The sequence below is a fragment of the Triticum urartu genome, chromosome 5, assembly GCF_003073215.2.
Source record: "Triticum urartu cultivar G1812 chromosome 5, Tu2.1, whole genome shotgun sequence".
NCBI classification, from domain to species: domain Eukaryota; kingdom Viridiplantae; phylum Streptophyta; class Magnoliopsida; order Poales; family Poaceae; genus Triticum; species Triticum urartu.
This window is the reverse complement of record NC_053026.1, coordinates 462,945,793-462,972,905: the sequence shown is the minus strand read 5'-3', so window position 1 is coordinate 462,972,905 and position 27,113 is coordinate 462,945,793. Positions and strand designations below refer to the sequence as shown.

Genomic DNA, 27,113 nt, shown 5'->3' with positions numbered 1-27,113 from the left:
CCAGATGGGATCTCTTGAGAATAGAGGCTTGCGGCGGCGAAAAAAGTATTTCATGGACTCCCTGGTAGGTTTCCTGATTTTAAAGTATTTATAGAGGCGAAGTTAGGTCAAACGGAGGCTTGTGGGGCCCACTATGTACCAGGGCGCAGCCCAGAACCCTGCCGCGCCCTAGTGCCTAGTGGGCCACTCCTTCGTCTTCCCGTTCCTTCCCGAAGGTTTCAAGGTCTCTTATTTCCAGAAAAAAAAATCTCCAAAAAGTTTTGTGGCATTTGGACTTCGTTTGGTATTGATATTTTGCAAAGTAAAAAACAAGAAAAAACAGCAACTGGCACTGGGAACTGAGTTAGTAGGTTAGTCCCAAAAAATGATATAAAGTTGCTTGTAAATGTATATAAAACATCCAAGATTTATACTATAATAGCATGAAACAATCAAAAATTATAGATACGTTGAAGACGTATCAAGCGTCTTTGGGCAAGCTTGGATCCTAGCTTAAAGCTTCTTTTGCTCTGGCATAGGGTGAACATGTTTCCTTCCTACCTTTTACACATGATCTCGTTGTCACCGTTCTTAGCCCTTGTTTTTTGCACGTAGAATCGGCTCTCCTTGGTCCGAACCAAGAGGTTGGTGGGCCCTCTCTGGAGATATCTTTTTGTGTGCGGCTCGATGATGTCCGGTACTTTTCCAAGGAGAAGTGATTTCGCTAGTCTCGAGTGCTTCTTGTTCGGGTGTGACTAACTTGTGCTCATGCTCGGAAACAAGTTGGCGGCATCTGGTAGCGCAACAAGAAAATGAGACATACATGATATTTTGGTCTGAGCGAAAATATTTTCTATCATGGAAGTGACACTTCCATGACGATAGTAGTGACAAAAACACCCGAACAAGAAGACCTGAGCCGCCTCATCATCGTCGACCCCTACCCGATGCCCACCGAAGGCCTCCGCCCACCCCACCGCTGAGCTCGCAGATTGGGAGTGCGCCACTGAGCTACCGCCACACACCATCGAGGCATAGGTTGCCCAGGGGAACCGCACGGAAGCCACTGTTATTGCGTCCCCCCGGGCTTCGTCGACGGCATCTTCGATGGTGGTGAGACGTGGAGGAGGAGGGAGGGGTCGCGGCGGTGTGCGGGAGTTGCCCACTGTGTCACCAGAGGTGGGCGGCGCAGGGGTGTTTCCGTGGCCAATGTCTGATATTGTCTGTGCCTCCCCTTATATATGCGGTTTAGGCTAGGGTTTTACAATGTGAGACATACGATCTAGGTTGCCGCCAACCCAGACTTGGGGGCCAAGAAGGTCTTGGGTTGCCTATCCTTCCCGGGCTGGTTCTTGTCGCCGGGTACGTAGTAGGCCTCCTGGGCCCTTGGGGCAGGCTTGTTACCAAGCTCCTATAGGTGAGCCACTCCTGGTGTACTTCACAAGAGGGGAAAAAACAAAACAAAAATAAGAATACCTAGGAAAACCAAGCAAAATTCAAAAACAGAAAAAACGAGAACACGTGCAGGAAACAAAACGATGTGCTTGCAGACTAGTTTCCCACCATCTTCTTCAAGCTCAGTGGGAGGCTTTTAGTTTAATCTTTATTTCAAAAACAAAAAGACTAGAAGGCGTAATATCAAATCTCAGTCCACACATTGGGCTTGACGGTGCACACAAATGGGCCGAGCCCTTGTCATATCCCAAGTTGGAAGGCCCTGCCCTACCCCATTTTTTTCAAGATTCCGAAACTCCGAATGGGGAAAGATTTTTTGCGCGTAAGCAAATATCCCCGGAGACCAGGCCAACCACACCGGAGCCAGAGAAATATCTCCTTCGCTTTTGCACTTTTCTTTTGGGGGGTCCCCGACACGTCACAGCACAGCACCGCTGCTCCCCCGGCGATGGCCTGCGGCGGCGGCGGCGAGTCTGAGGCGGAGCGGAGGGCAGCGCTGCTGCGCGAGATAACGGAGGAGGGCGGCTTCGCTTTCGTCGCCTCGGCGGAGAAGGCGGCGGCGGGGGACCTGCGGGCGGCGGAGGCGGCGCGGGAGATGGCGTGGGAGCAACTCCACTCGGGGCCCTGGAGCGAGGTCGGCAGCGCGTGGAGGGACGCCTACGCGCTCGCCTGCCTCCACGTCGCGCGCCTCCGCCGGGCCGCCGCCGACCGCCGCGCCGCGCTCCGGGCGCTCGACATGGGGCTCATCATGGGGGGAAACCTCCTCCGCGCCGATCTCGAGGCCGCCCTGGCCTCCATCGCCGCGGAGCCGAGCGACGGCGAAGGTGACGGCGCGGAGGCTGTCGATGAGGAAGCCAATAGGTGGAGGGAAGGGCTCGACAGGAACCGTGACATCGCCGATGTGAGACCGCTACTGCCTTCGTAAGATTTCGTGCGTGTGTGCGTGGGGCTGTGGGCAGTACCACCACTAAGGCTTAATTTTGTAGGGGCTTGTTGCAGAATGCCTATTTTTCAATGTTTCATAAGGCTGCAATTTACTAAATTTAGACTTTTATAGTTCTTATTGTGCAAAGATCTCATGTTGCTACATTAGGTGCACAATCTTAAGCAAATTATGCGTGTGAAATGATGTGTCCCATTGTGATTATCAGGGCATTGATACAGTGAATGATGTCATGAGTTGTCCGGATATTTGACCCAAAAAATAGGTGTAGATTATCTGCAGTGATTATAAGATTCTTTTTCTAGTTACCTCGTTGCTTCCTTGTTTTCTGTATTGTTGTGCGGATGAGGGCATTTATAGTTCATTTCTTGGTGTATTGTTGTTAATGATGCTATAATTTTTTCAGGCCCTCAAAATTCTTCCAACAAAGTCTTTATCTTGTAAGGAAATCGCAAGACGATCGTGTATATCTTTGGAGGAGTTTATATGTGATCACTTTTTACCTGAGACCCCTGTTATAATCAGTGGCTGCATCGATCATTGGCCTGCGATGACAAAATGGAAGGACATCCAGTACCTAAAGAAGATTGCTGGGGATCGGACTGTTCCTGTTGAGGTAAATGCTTCTCCTTAAAGTAGATGTTGAAATACAAAAACCAGCTGTTTCTATTTTGATGATTTATCATACCTGTTTGTGCTGATATGTGATTCTGCATTTCATTACAAATGTGCATCAAACCCTGGTGGTTCAATGCTTGTTATTAGTTCTCAAAGGCCTTCACATCCCATAGAAATAAATTATGAAGCTTAATGCTGATCTCTTTTCTGCTGATATGGAACAAAATGTGCATCTAACCTTGATGCTCGATAACATTGTTTGTAAAAGTGGCTTCAAAGTTTGATCTTCAGCGCACTTGTCTTACACATCCCTTTACACTATAGTACCACGCTTGCTTAGTTGCTTACACAATAAGCACATTTTTGAGAAATTTTATCCAATTGTGCTTTCTTTTTGCAAGTTTGGAACATATATCTTTTGCCTTGGCCGTCAGATTCATATGTCTATCAAACTTCCTTTTGAACTGCTTTGTTTTTTGTCACGTTTATTTGTTCCATCTTTGACACTATTCACTTATTTTGTGTTTGTTGTTTTACCGACCATGTTATTTCGAAAACCCTAAGTGTGTGTATTTCTTCACGGGTTTTTTGCCAATGTGATTCCATGCCTTTTTTACGTGCTTCACTTTGCTATGCTTTTGCCTGTATCATCTTTACTTAACCATGCCGGTGTTTGTAAGAATTACAAAGAACCAATTCTCCTGATGTTGAAACATATTAGTATAGCTGTGTAAAATCTTGTTCCGTTAAGAGAATATCCAGGAATGCCAGTTGACAGTAGCTAGCTATTTATATGCAATCCAAGCCAGTTCAATTCGTGCTTGCTTCTAGTAGTTTAGGACTCATGCTTAGTTAAGATTTTAGAAAGAACACTACTCCTTGTATTAATTTCCTAGTGATGTATGACCCTTGCTTAGTTACTATTTTAGAAGGAACATTTCCCCTTGCTTCAATTTCCTAGTGGTTTTGGTGCACTGATATAGTTGACTCCGTGTCAGGTTGGGAAGAGCTATGTTTGCAGTGAGTGGAAGCAGGAGCTTATCACGTTCTCCCAGTTCCTTGAGAGGATGTGGTCAACCGCCTGTCCTTCAAATTTGACATATCTAGCTCAGCATCCATTATTTGAGCAGGTGGAAGCTGTCATTGTTGAATCCTTAGTAAAAGTTATTTTTTATGGAAGAGAAAATGTCTTAGTTCAGCTGTCAGATTTTAGTTATTGACGTTTGGCAGATAAAAGAGCTTCATGAAGACATAATGGTTCCTGACTACTGTTATGCTGGTGGAGGGGAACTCCAATCACTTAATGCTTGGTTTGGTCCACACGGGACAGTGACACCATTGCACCACGACCCGCATCACAACATTTTAGCTCAGGTATACGGGAATATACTGTTTTTACCTTTGATTGTTGGTTTCTAGAGTTAATAACCAACACTTGATGTTCCTGTACCTTAAAACTTGAACAGGCATTTTGCAAGTAGATATTTGCTTGATAACAAATTATCCATATTATCTTGGAAATGGTGTTCTGTTATGCGATTAATTTATTAGTTTTAACTGTGTTTCCTTCAGTCCTCGATATGTATGCAAGTAACTCTGCATATTTGAGTTCTCTAACGAAATGTTGCATCTATGTAATTTGTTAAACAATATTAAGAAACTCATAATCATTAGATATAGCGTAGAGATAATCACAAGCGGCTCTTTGAGCCAGGAATTGGGAATTACCTAAGGAGCTTCGCCTGCCAGGCTGCAGCGTAATTTTTGTTCTTGTGATACAGACTTTAACCTTCCAGTCAAGACTGCTGATGACCTTGTGAGTGTTTGTGTTAGAAATTATTCTGCCCTCATGTTGAGCTTCATGTAGCTCAGTGGCTTCATTTGTTTCGACTGTAAATGTTCTAGTATATTTCTGGATGATGCCTGTTAACATTTCCTTTATATAACTTTATCATCAGTTGTTATTAATAATACTTTCTCCATACCAGGTCTTGGGCAGGAAGTATATTAGACTCTATCCTGGTTCTGTATCCGAAGACTTATACCCACACACAGAAACTATGTTAAGCAATACTAGTCAGGTACAGACAATCTGTTCTGACAAGTTACATGTTGGAAAGGAAGAATACCCTTACAGATCATCACAGCGGTACATATAGTTTTGGCAGCTGAATATTGTAATACTGAAATTTCCAGATTTTTATTAGTAATACTCTCTTGTTGTCCATTACTCATTGCAAACTGGAGCTTTATTTTTGGGGCTAAATCAGTAAACTATGATAGATCACCACCCACTCTATAGGTCTTTTTTATTTCTTTCTTCGGTTGCTTGTCCACCCCCACCCCCACCCCTAGTTCGGTGTTGTGATTTTTCAGTTTTCTTCTGTAGGTACAGCAATACAGGGTTATATTGGCCTTCCCCTTATGGTTCCATATTGTCCATTATCCACATGACATGTTCTTACAGTTTTTTTGGGGGCACAAATGCAATGCAATAGTGTGTAAATAAAGACAATTCTTGGTATTATATTGTGCTAATGAATGCCTCTGCAGGTGGATCTTGACAACATAGATATGGATGAGTTCCCAAAGGTAGAAAACCTTGATTTCATGGACTGCATATTGGAGGAAGGTGACATGCTGTATATTCCTCCGAAATGGTGGCATTACGTCAGATCTCTTTCGATTAGTTTCTCCGTTAGCTTTTGGTGGCGTACAACAGTTATAAGTCCGAGCGTGTAATGAAAACATTTTGGTCTTTGATACATCAGGACCGGATCTCAGGACTCAGGAACTTGGTAAGCCTGACTGGACACATCGTTTCAACATTCTGTCGCCCACTGTTGCGTGGATGTAGTCGTTTGTACCTACTATTGCAGATGTACATGGTTATTTTTACTATGATTATTTTGGACATTTAATTGCTGTTATTGCAGATGAACACTGTTACCTATACTATAATTATTTTGGACATTTAATTGCTGCTAAACGCCTAAACCTTTATATTATGTTGCCCTCTGATGCTTGAGCTTGATTTTTTTTCATGAGACTTGAGCTTGAGATTGGAAGGCTGATGCATTTTATGAGGCTCTGTAACACATGATTGTCATTTCTTTGGGGGAGAAAGCTGCAACTGTGATGTCCCTAATACTCCAATGGTTATGATTTTACTGCACTTCGGTCTCTCTGTTATGTTCATTCATTCTAGATCCTGAAAAGTTGGAATATTTGCCACCTTCTATTCTGTTAAAACCTGCGTTGATATATCTTTTTCTATGTACGTATACACGCAGTTAAGCAATTTGTTATTTTTAGTGTTTTTGGTCTTGTCCAGCAACTGGAGTGTCTGGATGCACCAAAAGCACCAATGGTCGGAGGAAACCTACCATAACCAGCACCAGCCAAAGGATTAGGGGCTAGCTCACAAGCATTTGTCATACGTAATTAAAGGGTTAATTCAAATCATATTGTTTGCATATCTAGCTGTGATTCACAGAAGTAGTTGCCCAAGCAAGGGCAACACACACATCCCATGTTTAGTGGGTGGACTGTACCTTGTGCGACGTTTTTTTGACAACCATCGTCCTTTGTTCTGGCGGCCGTTGCCGGGAAGAGGGGTGGATCTCCATTTTTCTCCCTGCCTACACATAAAAGGTGGGGCTAGGTATTCGTTTGGCGTAGACGGAATGATAAGTATGGTGTCACGTAGAATGAAATTGGCATCGGTCTCTTCCCCCACCATGGAAAATGCTCTCCATGGTGGCGTCGAAGAATCAATGCCTTGTGTGCTTGCCACCAGATGCATCCAACAAACTAAAAAGCGCTCGCTATGGATGCTCTTCCATGCTTGCCATCCAATACACCCAACAAGCAAACAAAAAAGCTCGCTGTGATCAGGCCCTGCCTCGATACTCCCTCCTAGCTCCTCCTCTAGCTCCTCTCCGAACTCGGACATTGCGATGGCCATGGCCGAGTTCTGCAAGGGCACCATGGCATTCATGCTACCCTACTATCATGCTTGGAGTTTCCTCGTTACCACGGGGTTGCTGTTGAGGACAGTGTGGCAGGATCATCTCCACCACGTGGTGCCGGGTCTTGATGCCTAGGTTCCATGGAGCCTGGTTAAAATTCAAAAACAAATCCATGAACACACGATTAGATATGTTCAACATATTCTAAGATTTTATAAAGAACGCCTTTCTTGTTCAGGAAGCCTTCATGGCTAGTTTTATTAGTTTAAATAACACTTACATCGTGTGCTAAAAGTTCAAGATAAAATCAAGGGGTGAGTCCAACCACACAGACGGTGGATCAACACACCCCTGTCGAGCTAAAAGGTGAGGTACCATATTCTATTCTCTATTACAATGTTCAATAAGAACCTTCCCGAAATCATTCAACAACCTTCGACATTCCTCCAGAATCTGTACGACGATCATTGCGTGCCAGAGTTTGAATTCAGAGATTCTACAATGACCAGATTGTCCAAGTCTCAAAGCTTGAGCATGCGCCCGATATTGTATTGGCGAAAGTTGCGGCTCTTGCTGACGGATTGAGACTAGCTTTGAGATTTGGATGTAATGGTTGCCCATATACTTTGCCACACATATGATGAGGCTTTCTTTAGATCGCAATTAAGTAGATCACCGCTTGGATAATATTTAGAACGAATCACTATGGCACATAAAGAGTCAAAGTTTTCAATAAGTCTCCAACATTGCTTAGCAAGCATAGCTAGGTTGAAACTTTGTATATCACAGAACCCCATTCCACCTCTTTCTTTAGGGCCACACATCTTCCACCAAGCAAACCAATGCATCTTGCGTTGATCCTCTCCGTCACCCCACCAATAATGCGATATTGCATCCTTACAAATTTTCTTCAGGAATTTGAAAATAGTCATCGCATACGTTGGGATGGATTGAGCCAACGCTTTGATGAAGGCCTCTTTACCACCATAAGATTGTGTCCTCTCCTTCCACCCATTCACAAGTTTCTGAATCCTCTCAATTAGGTGCTTAAAACAGTCACTCGGTCATCAAAGGAAGTCCCAGATACTTATGAGGGGGATTCCGTCATTATATCTAGTATTTGACACACTTCCACCTTGTCATCAACATTAGTGTTAGGACTAAAATATATAGATGACTTGGAAACACTAACCATCTGACCACACGCGACACAATAATCATCCAAGATTTTCTTCAGAGTAAGGGCATTAGCAGCATCTGCCCTCATCAAAATAAGTGACTAAAGAACACCTTAATTTGTATGCTACATAAAAATGGCATGTGGCTTCTGAAAATGAAAAAGTAACTCTTCTTATCGTGTTTCGTATTTCGGATAAAAGGATATATTGGGTAACAACAAATTAACATGGAAGCCTCCTAGGAACAAGCATTGGGCTGCCCTATTTTGACCTTTTTTTCCTTTTTGGTAAAAGGCAAAAAAAAGTGTGCTCGGTAAGAATAGAACTCGCGATCTCCTCCTCAATACCCCGCAAACCACTCAGACACCTTTTGGATTCTGACTCTTCTCTTCTTTTTCTTCCTGTTATTGTTTTCAACTCGCGGAATGCCCCTGGTTTTCTGGACTGGTTTTAGTTTGATTTTTGATTTTTCTGTTTTTTCTTTAATCTTTTTTCCTTCTTTGTTTGCCTTTTATTTTATTTTATTTTTCAATATGCTTGAACTGTCTCAAATTTGATGGTTTTCTTAAAAAATCAATGAAGTTTTTAAAAAATGGGGGAAATTTTTCAAATTCGATGGATTTTTAGATGAACTTTGTTTTTCCAATTCGATGAACTTTTTTCAAGATTAATGATTTTTCTAAAAAAATTAATATTTTTTTTCAAATTCGTGAACTATTTCTCAAAATTGATGAACATTTTTTCGAATTCATGAACTATTTTTCAAAATTGATGATCTTTTTCCAACTTTGTGGACTTTTTTTAAAACATTGGTGAACTTTTTTCAAAATGGATGAACTTTTTCCAATTTTGTAAATTTGTTCTTACAAATTGATTAACTTTTTTCAAAATCCATGAACTTATTTTCAAATTTACGTTCTATTTTCTCAGATAATTTAGATTGGGTATATGTTAACGTTTTAGTAAGCGGAAGGTTAACTAGCACTGTTTTGCGATAGTAGACAACTAAACTAATTTCATCCAGTAGTTAATGCGTTAGGGTTTCAACGTTGTGGTGTCAAGTTTGAATCCCAGTGATCCCAAATTTCAATTAGGATTGACTTATTTTTGTCTTCACGTTTCCTTTTCGAGCAGGTTACTGGGCCGGGCCGCTACGCATCGCTAGCGAGCGCCAATAGCGCCAACCGGCACTTAGAGTGCCGATTAGGAGCTCCCCTAGGAACATGATGCAACATGTAAGCTTTCTTTGAGTGTTGGCTTTCTCCTTAAGTCCGTCTGGCAGGTCGTGTCATGGGCCCATTTGAGTCCAATTACAGAATATGTAGCACAACTTCACTCACTCTCTAAACCGAGTTGCTAACACGACGTGGTTTCGTGACGAGGAGCTAGGGTCCCAAGGGCATGCCCGGAGACTTTGTTGGTTCTCTCTCCTCCGACCGTCATGCTACGACGTGCGAGGACCTTGGATTTCTTATGACCAAGAAGTTTTTTTACTGTGATTTTTATGTCTTTAGTAGCAATGTCTTAGCTAGGGCTGCGATGCCATCGAGAATAATGGTAATCCAGTTTTCCCCTGTTGTGGCGGTGTCTCATCGGACGGTGTCATGGAGCCACAAGAGTTTGTGTCTCTGCGGGTTTGGTGTGTCCAACCTTGCAGATTTCAGGTTTTTGTCCTTGTAGATTCGTTCCTAAGGGTCAGATGAGCCTGTGTTAGTGTTCTTTGTTGCTTATGTTGGTTAATCCATTATGACTTTGGGTTCCTTCTTTGGCATTCCAGTAAGATCTTGTGGTTCGATGACTTGGCCTCTAGGGGGCATGCTGGGCCTAAGTACGTTCAATGTTGATGACTTATCACCCTTTTAGATGGGCGACTCGATAGGGTTTCTGAATCTACGAAGGTAGTCAAGTTTGTGCAGGTTTGTGAGTGGCCTCTTCACCGAAGTCTTGGCAATATTTCTTGTTGCAAAGATCGATACAATGAAGAAGATGTTTCTAAGAAATTTCCTTGTTGTTCTTACTGATAGGAGTTGCTTTATAATTTCCTGGATACCTGGACATCTACAAGCAAAGCGCAGAGCATAGGTTGTTGGAAGCTTTTGGTGAGCTTCCGGAGGTCAGCAAAGCAAAGGATTGATACATATCCATCGTATCTATAATTTTGTATTGTTTCATGCCACTATTCTACAAATTTCATATACTTTCGGCAACAATTTATTTATTTTTTGGACTAACATATTGATCCAGTGCCCAATGTCAGTTCCTGTTTATTGCATGTTTTTTGTTTCGCGGAATATCCATATCAGACGAAGTTCAAACGCGATAAAAATTTACGGAGATTTATTTTGGAATATATGCGATTTTTGGGAAGAAGAATCAATGCAAGACGACGCCCGAGGTGGCCACGAGGCGCCCAGGTGGCTTGTGGGCACCTTGTAAGTCGGTTGTTGCCCTTATTTTGCCACAAGAAAGATAATTTATGAATAAAAATCCCTTCAAAATTCCAGCCAGATCAGAGTTACGGATCTCCGAAAATTTAAGAAACGGTGAAGGGCCAAAAATAGGAACTCAAAATAGAAGGGAAACACACACACACACACACACACACAGAGAGAGAGAGAGAGAGAGATCCAATCTCGGAGGGGCAGGAGCCCCTCCGCCGCCATGGTGGCCATGGACCAGAGAGGGAGCTCTCCTCCCATCTAGGGGAGGCCAAGGAAGAAGAAGAAGAAGAAGGAGGAGGAGGAGGAGGAGGAGGAGGAGGAGGAGGAGGGTGGGCTCTCTCCCCCTCTCACCCGGTGGCGCGGAATGCCGTCGGGGCAACCGTCGTGACGGTGATCTACACCAACAACTTCGCCGCCGTCACCTCCAACTCTGTCCTCCTCTATGCAGTGGTGTAACACCTCACTTCTCCCTCATGTAATCTTTACTTAAACATGGTGCTTAATATTACATATTATTATCCAATGATGTGTTGCCATCCTATGATGTTTGAGTAGATTTGTTTGTCCTATGGGTTGATTAATGATCGTGATTGGTTTGAGTTATATGTTTTATTTTGGTGCTGTCTTATGGTGCCATCCATGTTGTGCAAGCGTGTAGGATTACCGTTGTAGGGTGTTGCAATATGTTCATAATTTTTTATAGTGGGTGGCTAGAGTGACAGAAGCTTACACCCGAGTAAGGGGGTTGTTGCGTATGGCGGTAAAGAGGACTTGTTACTTAATATTATGGTTGGGTCTTACCTTAATGATCTTTAGTAGTTGCGAATGCTTTCTAGAGTTCTAATCATAAGTGCATATGATCCAAGTACGAAAAGTATGTTATCCCATGCCTCTCTCTCATATAAAATTGTAATAATGATTATCGATCTACTTATCGATTGCCTAGAGACAAATCATTCTCTTGTGTTAAAAAATCTTTCTACTAAATAGCTAACTTTTATTATCTTGCAAATTACTCGTAGATTTATTCTCGCTAAGTACATTTAGTTCTATCCTTGAAAACTTATCTCACTACACCTACAAAATACTTCTAAATTTATTCTTGTTCTAGGTAAAATGAATGTTAAGTGTGCGTAGGGTTGTATCGGTGGTTGATAGAACTTGAAGGAAATATTAATTCTATCTTTACCTCCTCGTTGGGTTCGACACTCTTATTTCTCGAAAAGCTACAATTGATCCCCTATACTTGTGGGTTATCAAGGGACTTAAGTAAAAAATGCAAGTGTATCTAGACATGTACAAAAAACCACTCTCACCGCAAGTGATCCACGCGTTGAACACTTTGTCAAGCATCGCCAGGAAGTCAAAGTTTGACCTTTCAAGATGTTTTCCATATGATAATGTTAGCGTGTGATGCTTTGAGGCCGAGAAAAAAGAGTCACTCAATAATGATGGTTTCTCTTCAGCGAGTAGTGGTCAGTTTGGTTGCAATTGAGCCTCGCCTAACTGCTTTGGGTCTAGGCGCTCTGGTGTCTGGCTCTGATGGTGTCCCATGATGTTGAATTTTTCTGTCCCTATCCCCAAGCTCTAGTACCTTTTTTCGTTTTTGGGTCTTCATTCGGGTTTAGTCTCTTCTTCTTAATGAAATGCAGGAACACCCTACCTTGCATGAGGTTTCTCAAAAAAATCTTGAATTAATGATCCAAAGCATTGTACCTGTAATGTTGCCAAGTTTGAATAAAGTTAGAAGCCATTCTAAAAAACTCTCTCTACCAAGCTCTGGTCCCCATATGATCGAAGAGATGGCATCACCACTACTCACTTTTGTCAACATCATGCCTCCACACCCCCCTGCCCTAGGGAGGTCTCGTCTTCTCCATTCTTGGTCTGTTGCCATTGAGGATGTCGTTTCTTGGACTGGTATAGGAGGAGACGGTGGCGAGCAGCGTTGCCGATTGGGGAGAAGGAAGATGCAAGTAAAGGTCGCATCGGTGGAGACATGGGGGCCAAACGTACGACTCACGCAAGTTGAAGGCACGCAGGCGGTGGCTACTCCGGTAAATGAAGGACTATACTAGCACAATGGCTAGATTTTTAGTCCCATATCGCCAATTTAGACATGATTCTGTTGTTGCCGCGACCTTCCTCTTCCTCTCGCTCAGCAGCACCTCTCTCCGCTCTCTCAGCTCTCGAGGAAGAAGAAGAGTAGAGGAAGAAGAAAGACGCAAGTACACAAGTGTTTTTTGCCGGAGCACGAACTCCGCCCGCCGCATGTCGTGGTTCCAAGTCTGACAGTAGTGTAGGGAGGTAAGTATGGAGAGGCAAGATCTTAGCTATGGAGAAGTTGTAAGAACGCAAGGTTTACGAGTTCAGGCCCTTCTCGGAGGAAGTAATAGCCCTACGTCTCGGAGCCCGGAGGCGGTCGACTGGATTATGAGAGTATGAATTACAGGGGTGCGAACCCTTTACACTGAGGAGGGGGGTGGCTTATATATAGTCCGCCAGACCCCTCCGGCCCTCAGTTATGTAGGGTTTTAAGTACATTAAGGTCGGGCGTTACTGGTAACGCCCCTAATAAAGTGCTATGATGACCATAAAAGCTACTTAATGACCGACCGTTAGCGTGCTGAGTGACTTTAGGTCTCCTGGTCGTCGGGTGGTTGGATCTTGGTCGAGTGGTTGCTTCTTGGTCGAGTGTCTTCGAGTCCGTCGAGTGAAACACCGCCAAGTCGATTGAAATGTGATTTCTTCTAGAGGTGTCCTTGGGTAGGTCAGTTTGGACAGGTCCATGACCCTACCCTAGGTACATAGCTTCATCATTAGCCCCCGAATGGATCGAAGTTTGAGTGGGAAAGGGTTTGAGCACATCTCCGACTCATTTTTCATGTCGTGAGCATACCTTGTTTCGGATCAATGGACCAGAGTGATGAAAACAACTTTCTTTCCAGTCGCCTTGACCCATTCTTAGGTTTTGTCGAGTGAGTTCTTATACTTGAAGAGTTCTGAGTGACGGTGCGGAGGAGATCTTCGGTCCGACGAGTTGTTCTGCTGCCCGCGGATTTCGTGGGATCCAAATTTCGGGAAGCGCGCAGGACGGGAGAGGCCGCAGTAAACGGATGGGATAGCGCGGAGCCGCCTCAATCCCCGCGCCACCTTTTTCGCCACGTATCGCGCGCGCGATCGCCACGGGATTTGGTAGGGCCGTCCGGGCCTACCAGTCAGCCACTCGGAAGCAGCCTCATATAAGGCGTTGGGCCGGGGCTCTGTTCCGCACGCCACCATTCTCTCTCTGTTTTCTCCCGATTTCTCCGCCACCCTTGCTCCCGTCTCGTCACCGGATCTCCGCTCGAGCTCGAACTGCCACCATGGGGAAGGACAAGACGGTGGCGCTGGAACGCGCGAAGAAGGCAACCGCGAAGGCCAAGGGCAAGCGGACCAACCGGGGAGGATCCTCGTCGAGGTCCGGCCTACCGGCGGGCTGGATCCAGGGCGACTGGATCCGCTCGGCAATCACGCAGGATGACCTCGACGACCTGGTGGAAGGGGGATTTATCCCCCACAAGTCGGCTCGGCTCCCGGGAGACGAAACTGAGCCGCAGCCCAGAGAGGGTGAGTGCGTCCTCTTAGCAACTCACATAGATCGTGGGTTCTCGCTGCCTCCCCACCCTTTCTTACGGGTTTTTTTGAACTTCTTTGGGGCTCAGCTCCACCATTTTACTCTGAATACCATAGTCTATCTGCCCGCTTTCGTGTCTATGTGCGAAAACTTCTTGGGCTGTCGACCGCACTGGGGGCTCTTCAAACATATCTTCACTTGCCGTTCCCAGTCCGTCAAAAAGACCAAGTCGAGTGACGAGAGGACTCGGGTGATCCAGATGTGTGGTGGTCTGCGGATCCAGATGAGGAGCAAAAGTACTTTCCCAGCGATGATCCTTCCTGACTCGGTCCGGGGCTGGCAGTCGACTTGGTTTTACTGCAAGGATCAGCCGACCCCTGGCCAGTCGACTGGGCTTCCTCCTTTCTCCTTGGCTCGAGTGGAGAAGCCTGCTCCCCTGAAGATAGTTCCAGAAGAGAAGGCACAGGTCAAGGAGCTGGTCGAACAGGTCATCCAGCTCGTCCGCGACGGAGTGACCGGGATGGATCTGCTGGAGGTCTTTCTCGGTCGACGCATCCAACCCCTTCAGGCGCGCGATCAGCCAATGTGGATGTATTCTGGGCTCAAAGATACCACTCGGATCCACCCGGAGGAGGTCAGTGAGGATACCTTGGAGAGCTGGTTGAGAGGAATCACTGGCAACAAAGACAACCCTCAGGGATCCAGGAGGGTGACTCCATTCGACAACTCGCGTCAGCCAGAGCAGGTATGTTTCTGTAAGTAACTTTCCGACTCTCCATGTGATGTCCCATTTGTGGTCGACTGAATGTCTTTTGATTGTTATTTTTTCAGGCCCTCATTGAAATGTACTCGATGCCCAATGGAGAGCAAGGGCAAGACTTGGAAGGCAAGGCGAGCGGCGGCGACAGTGGCGAGTGGACTTCTGATGGTGAAGAGGATGGAGAAAGCGAAGACTCAAGCGACGAAGAAGAAGTCGAGTAGCCTCCTCGTAGGAAGAGGCGATCCAAACTTGCCCAAGAACGACCGAGCATCCATAAAAAGGCGACTGCTCAAGCTGGTCAATCTTCGAAGCGTCCTCGGATCTCTCCACCAACCCCGACCGAGAAAGCGCCCAAGCACCCCAAAGTTGCGGAGCCGAAAATCCGGAAGGCGTTGCCGAAGATTAAGATTGACATCCCCGTCGCTTCTGCGTAAGTGTCTTCCTCTGTATACACTCGACGCTCAGCGTTGTTTGTTTTTCTTGTTTTAACTGGACGAACTTTGGAACTGCCAGCGCTGCCACTTCTAGGACCTCAGCTTACAGGGATGATGATGAGGTGATGGAGGATGCGGTCACGTCGAAACTGGGTATGACTCCTGCCATACTGTCTTTATTTTGGTCGATTCAACTGCAACGTGTACCATTGGGTGATGTGATTTTGACGATTAAACTTTGCATAGCTCCCAACGTTATTGACCTCCCTGATGATGATGAAGAGCCCGAGAGGCCTTTGACGAGGAAAAATAGGCAGGCTCCTACAAGCGAGGCGCCACAGTCGACGCCAAGGACGGAACCAGTCGTTCAGGACACTGGCGACACCAATCGGGGTTCTGTTACCTTTGATGTGCCACTGTCGAGTGCCTTGCCCTCTTCGTCGACTGCTCAGGCTCCCGTCGACCCACCTTCAGTTTTTGCGACCCATCATGTCCTGGAGGACGAAGCGAATGCTGCCAAGGAAGCCATACGTCAGGCGGGCATCATGATGGAGAAGATGAGGATGGTGCGGGACGCCAGTCAGGCTGCGTACGACGCCAGCTCGGCCCTCCAAAGCAATGTTCAGGTTAATTGGACACTGCTTGTTTTGTTAGGATATGTTATCTGAAGACTCTTTTCCGAAAATCTTTGCATCTGTACACCCACTGGGTGCGTCGATTGAAATTTTGAACCGGTGGGGGCACGCTGAGTGCACCCACTGGGTGTAGTCCCCGAGACTATGGTGGACTGCTGGCAGTCGACTGTAGTCGTTGTATTTTTTCGAATGTATAAACCAAACTGGTAGTTTGTCTCTTCCACTCGGTCTGGTTGAGTGGGATCAGAACCGGTGGGGGCACGCAAAGTGCACCCACTGGGTGTAGTCCCCGAGACTACGGTGGACTGCTGGCAGTCGACTGTAGTCTGAGTTCTACTTTCTCTCTTTTTGCCTTTTTTTACTTCCTGGACTCGACTTCGGCGGGCCGGTCGAGTGGGATCAGAACCGGTGGGGGCACGCAAAGTGCACCCACTGGGTGTAGTCCCCGAGACTATGGTGGACTGCGGGCAGTCGATCGTAGTCTTAGTATTTATTGCCTTTGTTGTTTTTCGCTGTAAAATAACTTCTCCTCTTTGATTGCAGAAAACTTGTGATCTGGGAGCTCGCTTTGCTGATTTGGAGAAACAGCAGATCCAACTGAACCTTGACTTGGAGCTGGCCAAGACAGAGCTGCAAAAGGCTAAGGATGGTGCCAATGGTAAGACGAGTTTGTCGACTGGTTTGCCTTGGGCTTGAGTACCCTTTTGCTCTTTCTGAATCAAGCACCATTTCTTTGCAGAAAAGCTGAGAGAAGCTCTAGCAAAGAAGGACCAGGATCTGGCTGCTGCCCGAAAGGAAGCTGACGACAGAGTCGCTCTGGCCGAACAGAAGCTGGCTTCGGTCAGCCAGTTGGAGGAAGAGAATACCAGGCTGAAGTCTGCTCTGAATGACTCCAACAAGGAGTGCTCGCGCTGGAAGAAGGCGAATCTCGTCCAGGGCGAGAAAATGGAAAGCATTGCTCGCAGGAGGGATGATCTGGAGAGCTATCTGAGAACTCTTGCCAAGAAGTTGTTCATCAAGCTTGAAGGTGCACATTCTGTTCCAACTGATTTTTTTGTGTCGACTCAGTGTATGAAAATTGACTTATCCTTGGATCGTGAATGCAGAGTTTTGCCAGAACTTCGAAGAGGAGACTGGGCGGATCGAACCAGGTTTGGATCCAATCAACTCTCCCGTGAAAGATGAAACTGCCATGAATCTGCTCCGACTGGAATCTCGCATCGACGGTGCCGTGAACTACTTGGCTCGACTGAAGGTCGCCATGTCACAGATCGACCCGGCACTTTGGCCAGAGGCCACACTCCAAAACGATCTTGAGTCTCTGATGACTCGACTTAACGGAATCCCTTACCGAGTGCAGGAGCGGAAGAAGTCTTCTGCTCGGTGTGGCGCTGATGTGGCTCTGTCTTTGGTTTGTGTCCACTGCAAGGAGGTGCGACAAGATAAGCTGGCCGCAATCAAGGTCGCCAACACCCAGAAGCACGACTTCCGAACTTTTATGGAGACTTTCATTGCTGCCGCCACTCGGATTGTCGATGGCGTCGACCTGGACGAGTTCGTCGAGCCTGCCAGCCCTCCTCCTGCGGAGTGAACAAACTTTTATGCCCCACCTTAAATTTGCCTCGGAATGCCGAGTGGTTTTTGTAACCGTTCAACTCTTTCGGGCTGAATGCCTGAGCACTTTGACCTGTGGTCCGGACCCTTTAGGATTTATCTGAACTCGGTATATCATTGAATATCTTTATGAATCCCCCGTCAAGTGGAAATAGTTCTTCTTTCGAGACAACTTTTTTGTACTTGTGGCGCGGCTCCGAAGGGGAAGGTAGCAGTCGACCTGCACATCGTTACTGTAGAGCAGGATGGAGTGCATGTTGTATTTGTGGTGAAGCTCTCCAAGGAGGAGGTGGCCGTCGATCTGCAGCTTGTTACTGTTGGGGAACGTAGCAGAAATTCAAAATTTTCTACGCATCACCAAGATCAATCTATGGATTAATCTAGCAACGAGGGGAAGGAGAGTGCATCTACATACCCTTTTAGATCGCTAATAGGAAGCGTTCAAGTGAACGGGGTTGATGGAGTCGTACTCGTCGTGATTCAAATCACCGGAGATCCTAGTGCCGAACGGACGGCACCTCCGCGTTCAACACACGTGCAGCCCGGTGACGTCTCCTATGCCTTGATCCAGCAAGGGGAGAAGGAGAGGTTGGGGAAGACTCCATCCAGCAGCAGCACGACGGCGTGGTGGTGGTGGAGGAGCGTGGCAATCCTGCAGGGCTTCGCCAAGCACCGCGGGAGAGGAGTAGGGAGAGAGGCAGGGCTGCGCCATGGAGAGGTCAAAACTCATGTGTTGGCAGCTCCAAAGTCCTCAAGTATATATAGGGGAGAGGGAGGGGGGTGCGCCCCCTTTAGGGTTTCCACCCCAAGGGGTGCGGCAGCCCCAAACCCATCTAGGGTGGCGGCCAAGGGGGGAGAGAGGGGGGCGCACCACTAGGTGGGCCTTAGGCCCATCTGAGCCCAGGGTTTCCCCTTTTTCCCTTCTCTCTTCGCCTTGGGCCCTGGTGGGGGGGCGCACCAGCCCACCTGGGGCTGGTCCCCTCTCACACTTGGCCCACGCAGCCCTCTGGGGCAGGTAGACCCACCTGGTGGACCCCAGGGACCCTCCCGGTGGTCCCGGTACGTTACCGATAGCACCCGAAACTTTTCCAGTGACCAAAACAGGACTTCCCATATATAAATCTTTACCTCCGAACCATTCCGGAACTCCTCGTGACGTCCTGGATCTCATCCGGGACTCCGAACAACATTAGGTAACCGCATACATACTTTCCCTATAACCCTAGCGCCATCGAACCTTAAGTGTGTAGACCCTACGGGTTCGGGAGTCATGCAGACATGGCCGAGACAACTCTCCAGTCAATAACCAACAGCGGGATCTGGATACCCATGTTGGCTCCCACATGTTCCACGATGATCTCATCGGATGAACCATGATGTCAAGGACTTAATCAATCCCGTATACAATTCCCTTTGTCTAGCGGTACGATACTTGCCCGAGATTCGATCGTCGGTATCCCGATACCTTGTTCAATCTCGTTACTGGTAAGTCTCTTTACTCGTTCCGTAACACATCATCCCGTGATCAACTCCTTGGTCACATTGTGCACATTATGATGATGTCCTACTGAGTGGGCCCAGAGATACCTCTCTACACGGAGTGACAAATCCCAGTCTCGATTCGTGCCAACCCAACAGACACTTTCGGAGATACCTGTAGTGAACCTTTATAGCCACCCAGTTACGTTGTGATGTTTGGTACACCCAAAGCATTCCTACGGTATCCGGGAGTTGCACAATCTTATGGTCTATGGAAATGATACTTGACATTAGAAAAGCTTTAGCATACGAACTACACGATCTTTGTGCTAGGCTTAGGATTGGGTCTTGTCCATCACACCATTCTCCTAATGATGTGATCCCGTTATCAACGACATCCAATGTCCATGTTCAGGAAACCGTAACCATCTATTGATCAACGAGCTAGTCAACTAGAGGCTTACTAGGGACATGGTGTTGTCTATGTATCCACACATGTATCTGAGTTTCCTATCAATACAATTCTAGCATGGATAATAAATGATTATCATGAACAAGGAAATATAATAATAACCAATTTATTATTGCCTCTAGGGCATATTTCCAACAGTCTCCCACTTGCACTAGAGTCAATAATCTAGTTCACATCGCCATGTGATTAACACTCACAGGTCACATCGCCATGTGACCAACATCCAAAGAGTTTACTAGAGTCACTAATCTAGTTCACATCACTATGTGATTAATACTCAATGAGTTCTGGGTTTGATCATGTTATGCTTGTGAGAGAGGTTGTAGTCAACGGGTCTTGCCATATTCAGATCCCTATGTACTTCGCAAAACTTTATGTCATATCGTAGATGCTGCTACCACGTTCCACTTGGAGCTATTCCAAATTGTTGCTCCATTATACGTATCCGGTATCTCTACTCAGAGCTATCCGGATAGGTGTTAAGCTTGCATCGACGTAACTCTTTACGTCGAACTCTTTATCACCTCCATAACCGAGAAACATTTCCTTATTCCTCTATGGATAATTTTGACCGCTATCTGGTGATCTACTCCTAGATCACCTTTGTACCCTCTTGCCAGACATGTGGCAAGGCACACATCAGGTGCGGTACTCAGCATGGCATACCGTATAGAGCCTATGACAAGAGCATAGGGGACGACCTTCGTCCTTCCTCTTTCTTCTGCCGTGGTCAATCTTTGAGTCTTACTCAACTTCAGACCTTACAACTCAGGTAAGAACCCCTTCTTTGACTGATCTATTTTGAACTCTTTCAAAAACATGTCAAGGTGTGCGTTCTTTGAAAGTATCATCAGACGTCTTGATCTATTTCTATAGATCTTGATGCCCAATATGTAAGCAGCTTTATCCAGGTCTTCCTTTGAAAATCACTCTTCAAACAACCGTTTATGCTTTCCAGAAATTCTACATTATTTCAGATCAACAATATGTCATCCACATATACTTATCAGAAATATGGTAGTGCTCCCACTCACTTTCTTGTAAATACAAGTTTCTAACAAACATTGTATAAACCTAAAAGCTTTGATTACTCCATCAAAGCATATATTCCGATTCCGAGATGCTTGCTCTAGTCCATAGAAGGATCGCTGGAGCCAGCATACCTTTTAGCATCCTTAGGATCGACAAAACCTTTTATTGTATCACATACAACTTTTCTTACGAAAACTGGTAAGAAAACTTGTTTTGACATCCATCTGTAAGATTTCATAATCGAAAAATACAGCTAATGCTATCATGATTTCGACAGACTTAAGCATCGCTACGGGTGAGAAATTCTCATCATAGTTAACTCCTTGAACTTGTGAAAAGACTCTTTCCCACAAGTCGAGCTTCATAGACGGCAACATTATCGCCCACGTCCGTCTTCTTCTTAAAGATCCATTTATCTCAATGGCTTGCCGATCATCCGGCAAGTCCACCAAAGTCCATACTTTGTTCTGATATATGGATCCTATTTCGGATTTCATGGCTTCTAACCATTTGTCGGAATATGGGCCCACCATCGCTTCTCCATAGCTCGTAGGTTCATTGTTGTCTAACAACATGATATCTAAGACAGGATTACCGTACCACTTAGAAGTAGTACATATCCTTGTCGACCTACGAGGTTCGATAGCAACTTGATCCGAAGCTTCATGATCACTATCATTAACTTCCTATTCAACAGACGTAGGCGCCATAGAAAACATCTTTCTGTGTTGCATCACTCTCTGGTTGAAGTAAAGGTTCGACAACCTCATCAAGTTCTATCTTCCTCCCACTCAATTCTTTCGAGAGAAACTCCTTCTCGAGAAAGGACCCGTTCTTAGCGACAAACAATTTTCCCTCGGATCTGAGATAGAAGGTATACCCTACTGTCACCTTTGGGTATCCTATGAAGATGTGTTTGTCTGCTTTGGGTTCGAGCTTCTTCGGCTGAAGCCTTAAGCATCGCAGCCCCAAAAATTAAGAAACGACAACTTTGGTTTCTTGCCAAACCAATGTTCATACAACGCCATCTCAATGGACTTAGATGGCGTCCTATCTAAAGTGAATGCAGCTGTCTCTAACGCATAACCTCAAAATGAAAACGGTAGATTGGTAAGAGACATCATAGATCGCACCATATCTCATAGGGTTCGACTACGACTTCTGGACACACCATTACAACTGCGGTGTTCCAGGTGGCTTCAACTGTGAAACAATTCCACAATGTCTTAAGTGATTTGCCAAACTCATAACTCGGAAAATCCCCTTTTGATCAGATCGTAGGAACATGATCTTATTGTTATGATGATTCTTAACTTCACTCTGAAATCGCTTGAACTTTTCAAACGTTTCAGACTTGTGCTTCATTAAGTAAATATACCTATATCTACTCAAATCGTCAGTGAAGATGAGAAAATAGCGATATCCACCGCACGCTTCAATCCTCATTGGATCACACGCATCAGCATGTATGATTTCCAACAAGTCACTTGCCCGTTTCATTGTACCTGAAAACGGGGTCTTAGTCATCCTGCCCATGAGGCATGGCTCGCATGTGTCAAGCGATTCAAAATCAAGTGACTCCAAACATCCATCGACATGGAGTTTCTTCATGCATCTTATGCCAATATGACCTAAGCGGCAGTGCCACAAGAAAGTGGTACTATCATTATTAACTCTACATCTTTTGGCGTGAACATGTGTATCACCACGACCGAGATTCAATGAACCATTCACATAGGGTGCATGACCATGAAAGGTATCATTCATGTAAACAGAATAACCATTATTCTCTAACTTAAATGAATGACCCTATTGCAATGAACATGATCTAATCATATTCATGCTCAACGTAGACACCTGATAACATTTATTTAGGTTCAATACTAATCCCGAAGGCAGATGGAGTGTGCGATGGTGATCTCATCAACTTTGGAAATACACACATCGTCACCTCGCCCTTAGCCAGTCTCCGTTTAGTCCGCAGCTTTTGCTTGAAGTCACCAGTAATAGCAACTGAACCGGTATCCAATACCCAGGTGCTACCAGGAGTACTAGCGACGTACACATTAATAACACGTATATACTTTGTTGAAGTTGCCAGCCTTCTTATCTACCATGCATTTGGGGTAGTTCCGCTACCAGTGACCGTTCCCCTTACAATAGAAGCACTTAGTCTCAGGTTTGGGTTCAACCTTGGGTTCCTTCACTGGAGCGGCAACTGGTTTGCCATCCATGAAGTTTCCCTTCTAGCCCTTGCCCTTCTTGAAACCAGTGGTCTTGTTAAACCATCAACACTTGATGCTCCTTTTGATTTCTACCTTTTGCGGTCTTAAGCACCGCGAACAGCTCCGAGATCAACTCCATCCCTTGCATGTCATAGTTCATCACGAAGATCTAGTAGCTTAGTGATAGTGGCTAGAGAACTCTATCAATCACTATCTTATCTGGAAGTTTAACTCCCACTTGATTTAAGTGATTGTAGCACCCAGACATTCTGAGCACATGCTCACTAGCTGAGCTATTCTCCCCCATCTTGTTGGCAAAAGAACTTGTCAGAGGTCTCACACCTCTCAACACGGGCATGAGCCTGAAATCCCAATTTTAGCTCTTGGAACATCTCATATGTTCTATGGCGTTCAAAACGTCATTGGAATCCCAATTCTAAGCCGTAAAGTATGGTGCACTAAACTATCAAGTAGTCATCAGGATGTGTCTGTCAGGTGTTCACAACATCCACAGACGACGTTGTAGGGGTTTGCACATCGAGCGATGCATCAAAGACGTAAGCCTTCTGTGTAGCAGCGAGGACACTCCTCGGACTACGAACCTAGTCCGCATCATTGCTTACAATATCTTTCAACTTAATCTTTCTCTAGGAACGTATTGAAACAGGGAGCTACAACGTATGCTATTTATCTACAATATATTTGCAAAGACAATTTAGACTATGTTCATGATAATTGAGTTCATCTAATCTAATTATTTAATGAACTCCCACTCATATAGACATCCCTCTAGTCATCTAAGTGAAACATGATCCGAATCGACTAGGCCGTGTCCGATCATCACGTGAGACGGACTAGTCATGAACGGTGAACATCTCATGTTGATCGTATCTTCTATACGACTCATGTTCGACCTTTCGGTCTTCCGTGTTCCGAGGCCATGTCTGTACATGCTAGGCTCGTCAAGTCAACCTAAGTGTATTGCGTGTGTAAATCTGGCTTACACAACCTAAGTGTATTGCGTGTGTAAATCTGGCTTACACCCGTTGTATTCGAACGTTAGAATCTATCACACCCGATCATCACGTGGTGCTTCGAAACAATGAACCTTCGCAACGGTGCACAGTTAGGGGGAACACTTTTCTTGAAATTTTAGTGAGGGATCATCTTATTTAAGCTACCGTCGTTCTAAGCAAATAAGATGTAAAACATGATAAACATCACATGCAATCAAATAGTGACATGATATGGCCAATATCATTTTGCTCCTTTTAATCTCCATCTTCGGGGCTCCATGATCATCGTTGTCACCGGAATGACACCATGATCTCCATCATCATGATCTCCATCATCGTGTCTTCTTGAAGTTGTCTCGTCATCTATTACTTCTACTACTATGGCTAACGCTTTAGCAATAAAGTAAAGTAATTACATGACATTTATGTTGACATGCAGGTCATAAATAAATTAAGACAACTCCTATGGCTCCTGTCGGTTGTCATACTTATCAACATGCAAGTCGTGATTCCTATTACAAGAACATGATCAATCTCATACATCACATATATCATTCATCACATCCTTTTGGCCATATCACATCACAAGGCATATGCTACAAAAACAAGTTAGACGTCCTCTAATTGTTGTTGCAAGTTTTTACGTGGCTGCTATAGGTTTCTAGTAAGAACATTTCTTACCTACGCGAAAACCAACGTGATATGCCAATTTCTATTTACCCTTCATAAGGACCCTTTTCATCAAATCCGATCCGACTAAAGTGGGAGAGACAGACACCCGCTAGCCACCTTATGCAACTAGTGCATGTCAGTCGGTGGAACCAGTCTCACGTAAGAGTACGTGTAAGGTCGGTCCGGCCCGCTTCATCCCATGATGCGGCCGAATCAAGATAAGACTAGTAATGGCAAGTAAATTGACAATATCAACGCCCACAACTGCTTTGTGTTCTACTCGTGCATAGAAACTACGCATAGACCTAGCTCATGATGCCACTGTTGGGGAACGTAGCAGAAATTCAAAATTTTCTACGCATCACCAAGATCAATCTATGGAGTAATCTAGCAACGAGGGGAAGGAGAGTGCATCTACATACCCTTGTAGATCGCTAAGCGGAAGCCTTCAAGTGAACAGGGTTGATGGAGTCGTACTCGTCGTGATTCAAATCATCGGAGATCCTAGTGCCGAACGGACGGCACCTCCGCGTTCAACACACGTGCAGCCCGGTGACGTCTCCTACGCCTTGATCCAGCAAGGGGAGAAGGAGAGGTTGGGGAAGACTCCATCCAGCAGCAGCACGACGGCGTGGTGGTGGTGGAGGAGCGTGGCAATCCTGCAGGGCTTCGCCAAGCACCGCGGGAGAGGAGTAGGGAGAGAGGCAAGGCTGCGCCATGGAGAGGTCAAAACTCATGTGTTGGCAGCCCCAAAGTCCTCAAGTATATATAGGGGAGAGGGAGGGGGTGCGCCCCCTTTAGGGTTTCCACCCCAAGGGGTGCGGCAGCCCCAAACCCATCTAGGGTGGCGGTCAAGGGGGGAGAGAGGGGGGGGGGCGCACCACTAGGTGGGCCTTAGGCCCATTTGAGCCTAGGGTTTCCCCTTTTTCCCTTCTCTCTTCGCCTTGGGCCCTGGTGGGGGGGCGCACCAGCCCACCTGGGGCTGGTCCTCTCTCACACTTGGCCCACGCAGCCCTCTAGGGCAGGTAGCCCCACCTGGTGGACCCCCGGGACCCTCCCGGTGGTCCCGGTACGTTACCGATAGCACCCGAAACTTTTCCGATGACCAAAACAGGACTTCCCATATATAAATCTTTACCTCCGGACCATTCCGGAACTTCTCGTGACGTCCGTGATCTCATCCGGGACTCCGAACAACATTCGGTAACCGCATACATACTTTCCCTATAACCCTAGCGCCATCGAACCTTAAGTGTGTAGACCCTACGGGTTCGGGAGTCATGCAGACATGGCCGAGACAACTCTCCGGTCAATAACCAATAGCGGGATCTGGATACCCATGTTGGCTCCCACATGTTCCACGATGATCTCATCGGATGAACCACGATGTCAAGGACTTAATCAATCCCGTATACAATTCCCTTTGTCTAGCGGTACGATACTTGCCCGAGATTCGATCGTCGGTATCCCGATACCTTGTTCAATCTCGTTAATGGCAAGTCTCTTTACTCGTTCCGTAACACATCATCCCGTGATCAACTCCTTGGTCACATTGTGCACATTATGATGATGTCCTACCGAGTGGGCCCAGAGATACCTCTCTACACGGAGTGACAAATCCCAGTCTCGATTCGTGCCAACCCAACAGACACTTTTGGAGATACCTGTAGTGAACCTTTATAGCCACCCAGTTACGTTGTGACGTTTGGTACACCCAAAGCATTCCTACGGTATCCGAGAGTTGCACAATCTCATGGTCTATGGAAATGATACTTGACATTAGAAAAGCTTTAGCATACGAACTACACGATCTTTGTGCTAGGCTTAGGATTGGGTCTTGTCCATCACATCATTCTCCTAATGATGTGATCCCGTTATCAACGACATCCAATGTCCATGGTCAGGAAACCGTAACCATCTATTGATCAACGAGCTAGTCAACTAGAGGCTTACTAGGGACATGGTGTTGTCTATGTATCCACACATGTATCTGAGTTTCCTATCAATACAATTCTAGCATGGATAATAAACGATTATCATGAACAAGGAAATATAATAATAACCAATTTATTATTGCCTCTAGGGCATATTTCCAACAGTTACTGCAGAGCGGGATGTGTTTCGTACTTAGGCGAGTACCGGACTGCAGCTAAGCCCCCGAGTGGGAGGACTGCTCTCCACTCGGTAGGATTTTTCAAACTTAGGTGAGTGCCTGACTGCAGCTAAGTCCTCAAGCGAGAGAACATAGGCGAGCACTGGACTGCAGCTAAGACTCCGAGTGGGAGGGCTGCTCTCCACTCGGTAGGATTTTTTGTTTTTCAAACTTAGGCGAGTACTGGACTGCAGCTAATCCCCCGAGTGGGAGGGATGCTCTCCACTCGGTAGGATTTTTTCAAACTTAGGCGAGTGCCTGAATGCAGCTAAGTCCTCAAGAGAGAGAACTTGGGCGAGTACTGGACTGCAGCTAAGCCCCCGAGTGGGAGGGCTGCTCTCCACTCGGTAGGATTTTTTCAAACTTAGGCGAGTGCCTGACTGCAGCTAAGTCCTCAAGCGAGAGAACTTAGGCGAGTACT

At 45.9% G+C, this 27,113-nt stretch overlaps 1 protein-coding gene across 2 annotated transcripts; it reads left to right on the top strand.

Moving 5' to 3' along the window:
- The first annotated feature begins 1,778 nt into the window (after positions 1-1,778).
- On the top strand, positions 1,779-5,998 carry LOC125509852 (lysine-specific demethylase JMJ30). Of its 2 annotated transcripts, none has more exons than XM_048674882.1 (6): positions 1,779-2,335; positions 2,784-2,993; positions 3,994-4,125; positions 4,226-4,369; positions 4,984-5,144; positions 5,549-5,998. In XM_048674882.1, exons 1-6 carry the CDS (start codon positions 1,883-1,885, stop codon positions 5,565-5,567), a joined length of 1,119 nt encoding a protein of 372 aa, XP_048530839.1. In that variant the 5' UTR covers positions 1,779-1,882; the 3' UTR covers positions 5,568-5,998. The 2 variants fall into 2 exon arrangements, with proteins under 2 accessions (XP_048530839.1, XP_048530838.1); XM_048674881.1 differs by having other exon boundaries at positions 1,781-2,335; positions 4,984-5,076.
- The last annotated feature ends 21,115 nt before the right edge of the window (positions 5,999-27,113 follow it).

Coding starts and splice junctions, on each gene's coding strand:
- LOC125509852 (XM_048674881.1), top strand. CDS start 1,883: ATGGCCTGCGGCGGCGGCGGCGAGTCTGAGGCGGAGCGGAGGGCAGCG. Junction 2,336..2,783: donor GGAACCGTGACATCGCCGAT/GTGAGACCGCTA, acceptor TAATTTTTTCAG/GCCCTCAAAATTCTTCCAAC. Junction 2,994..3,993: donor ATCGGACTGTTCCTGTTGAG/GTAAATGCTTCT, acceptor ACTCCGTGTCAG/GTTGGGAAGAGCTATGTTTG.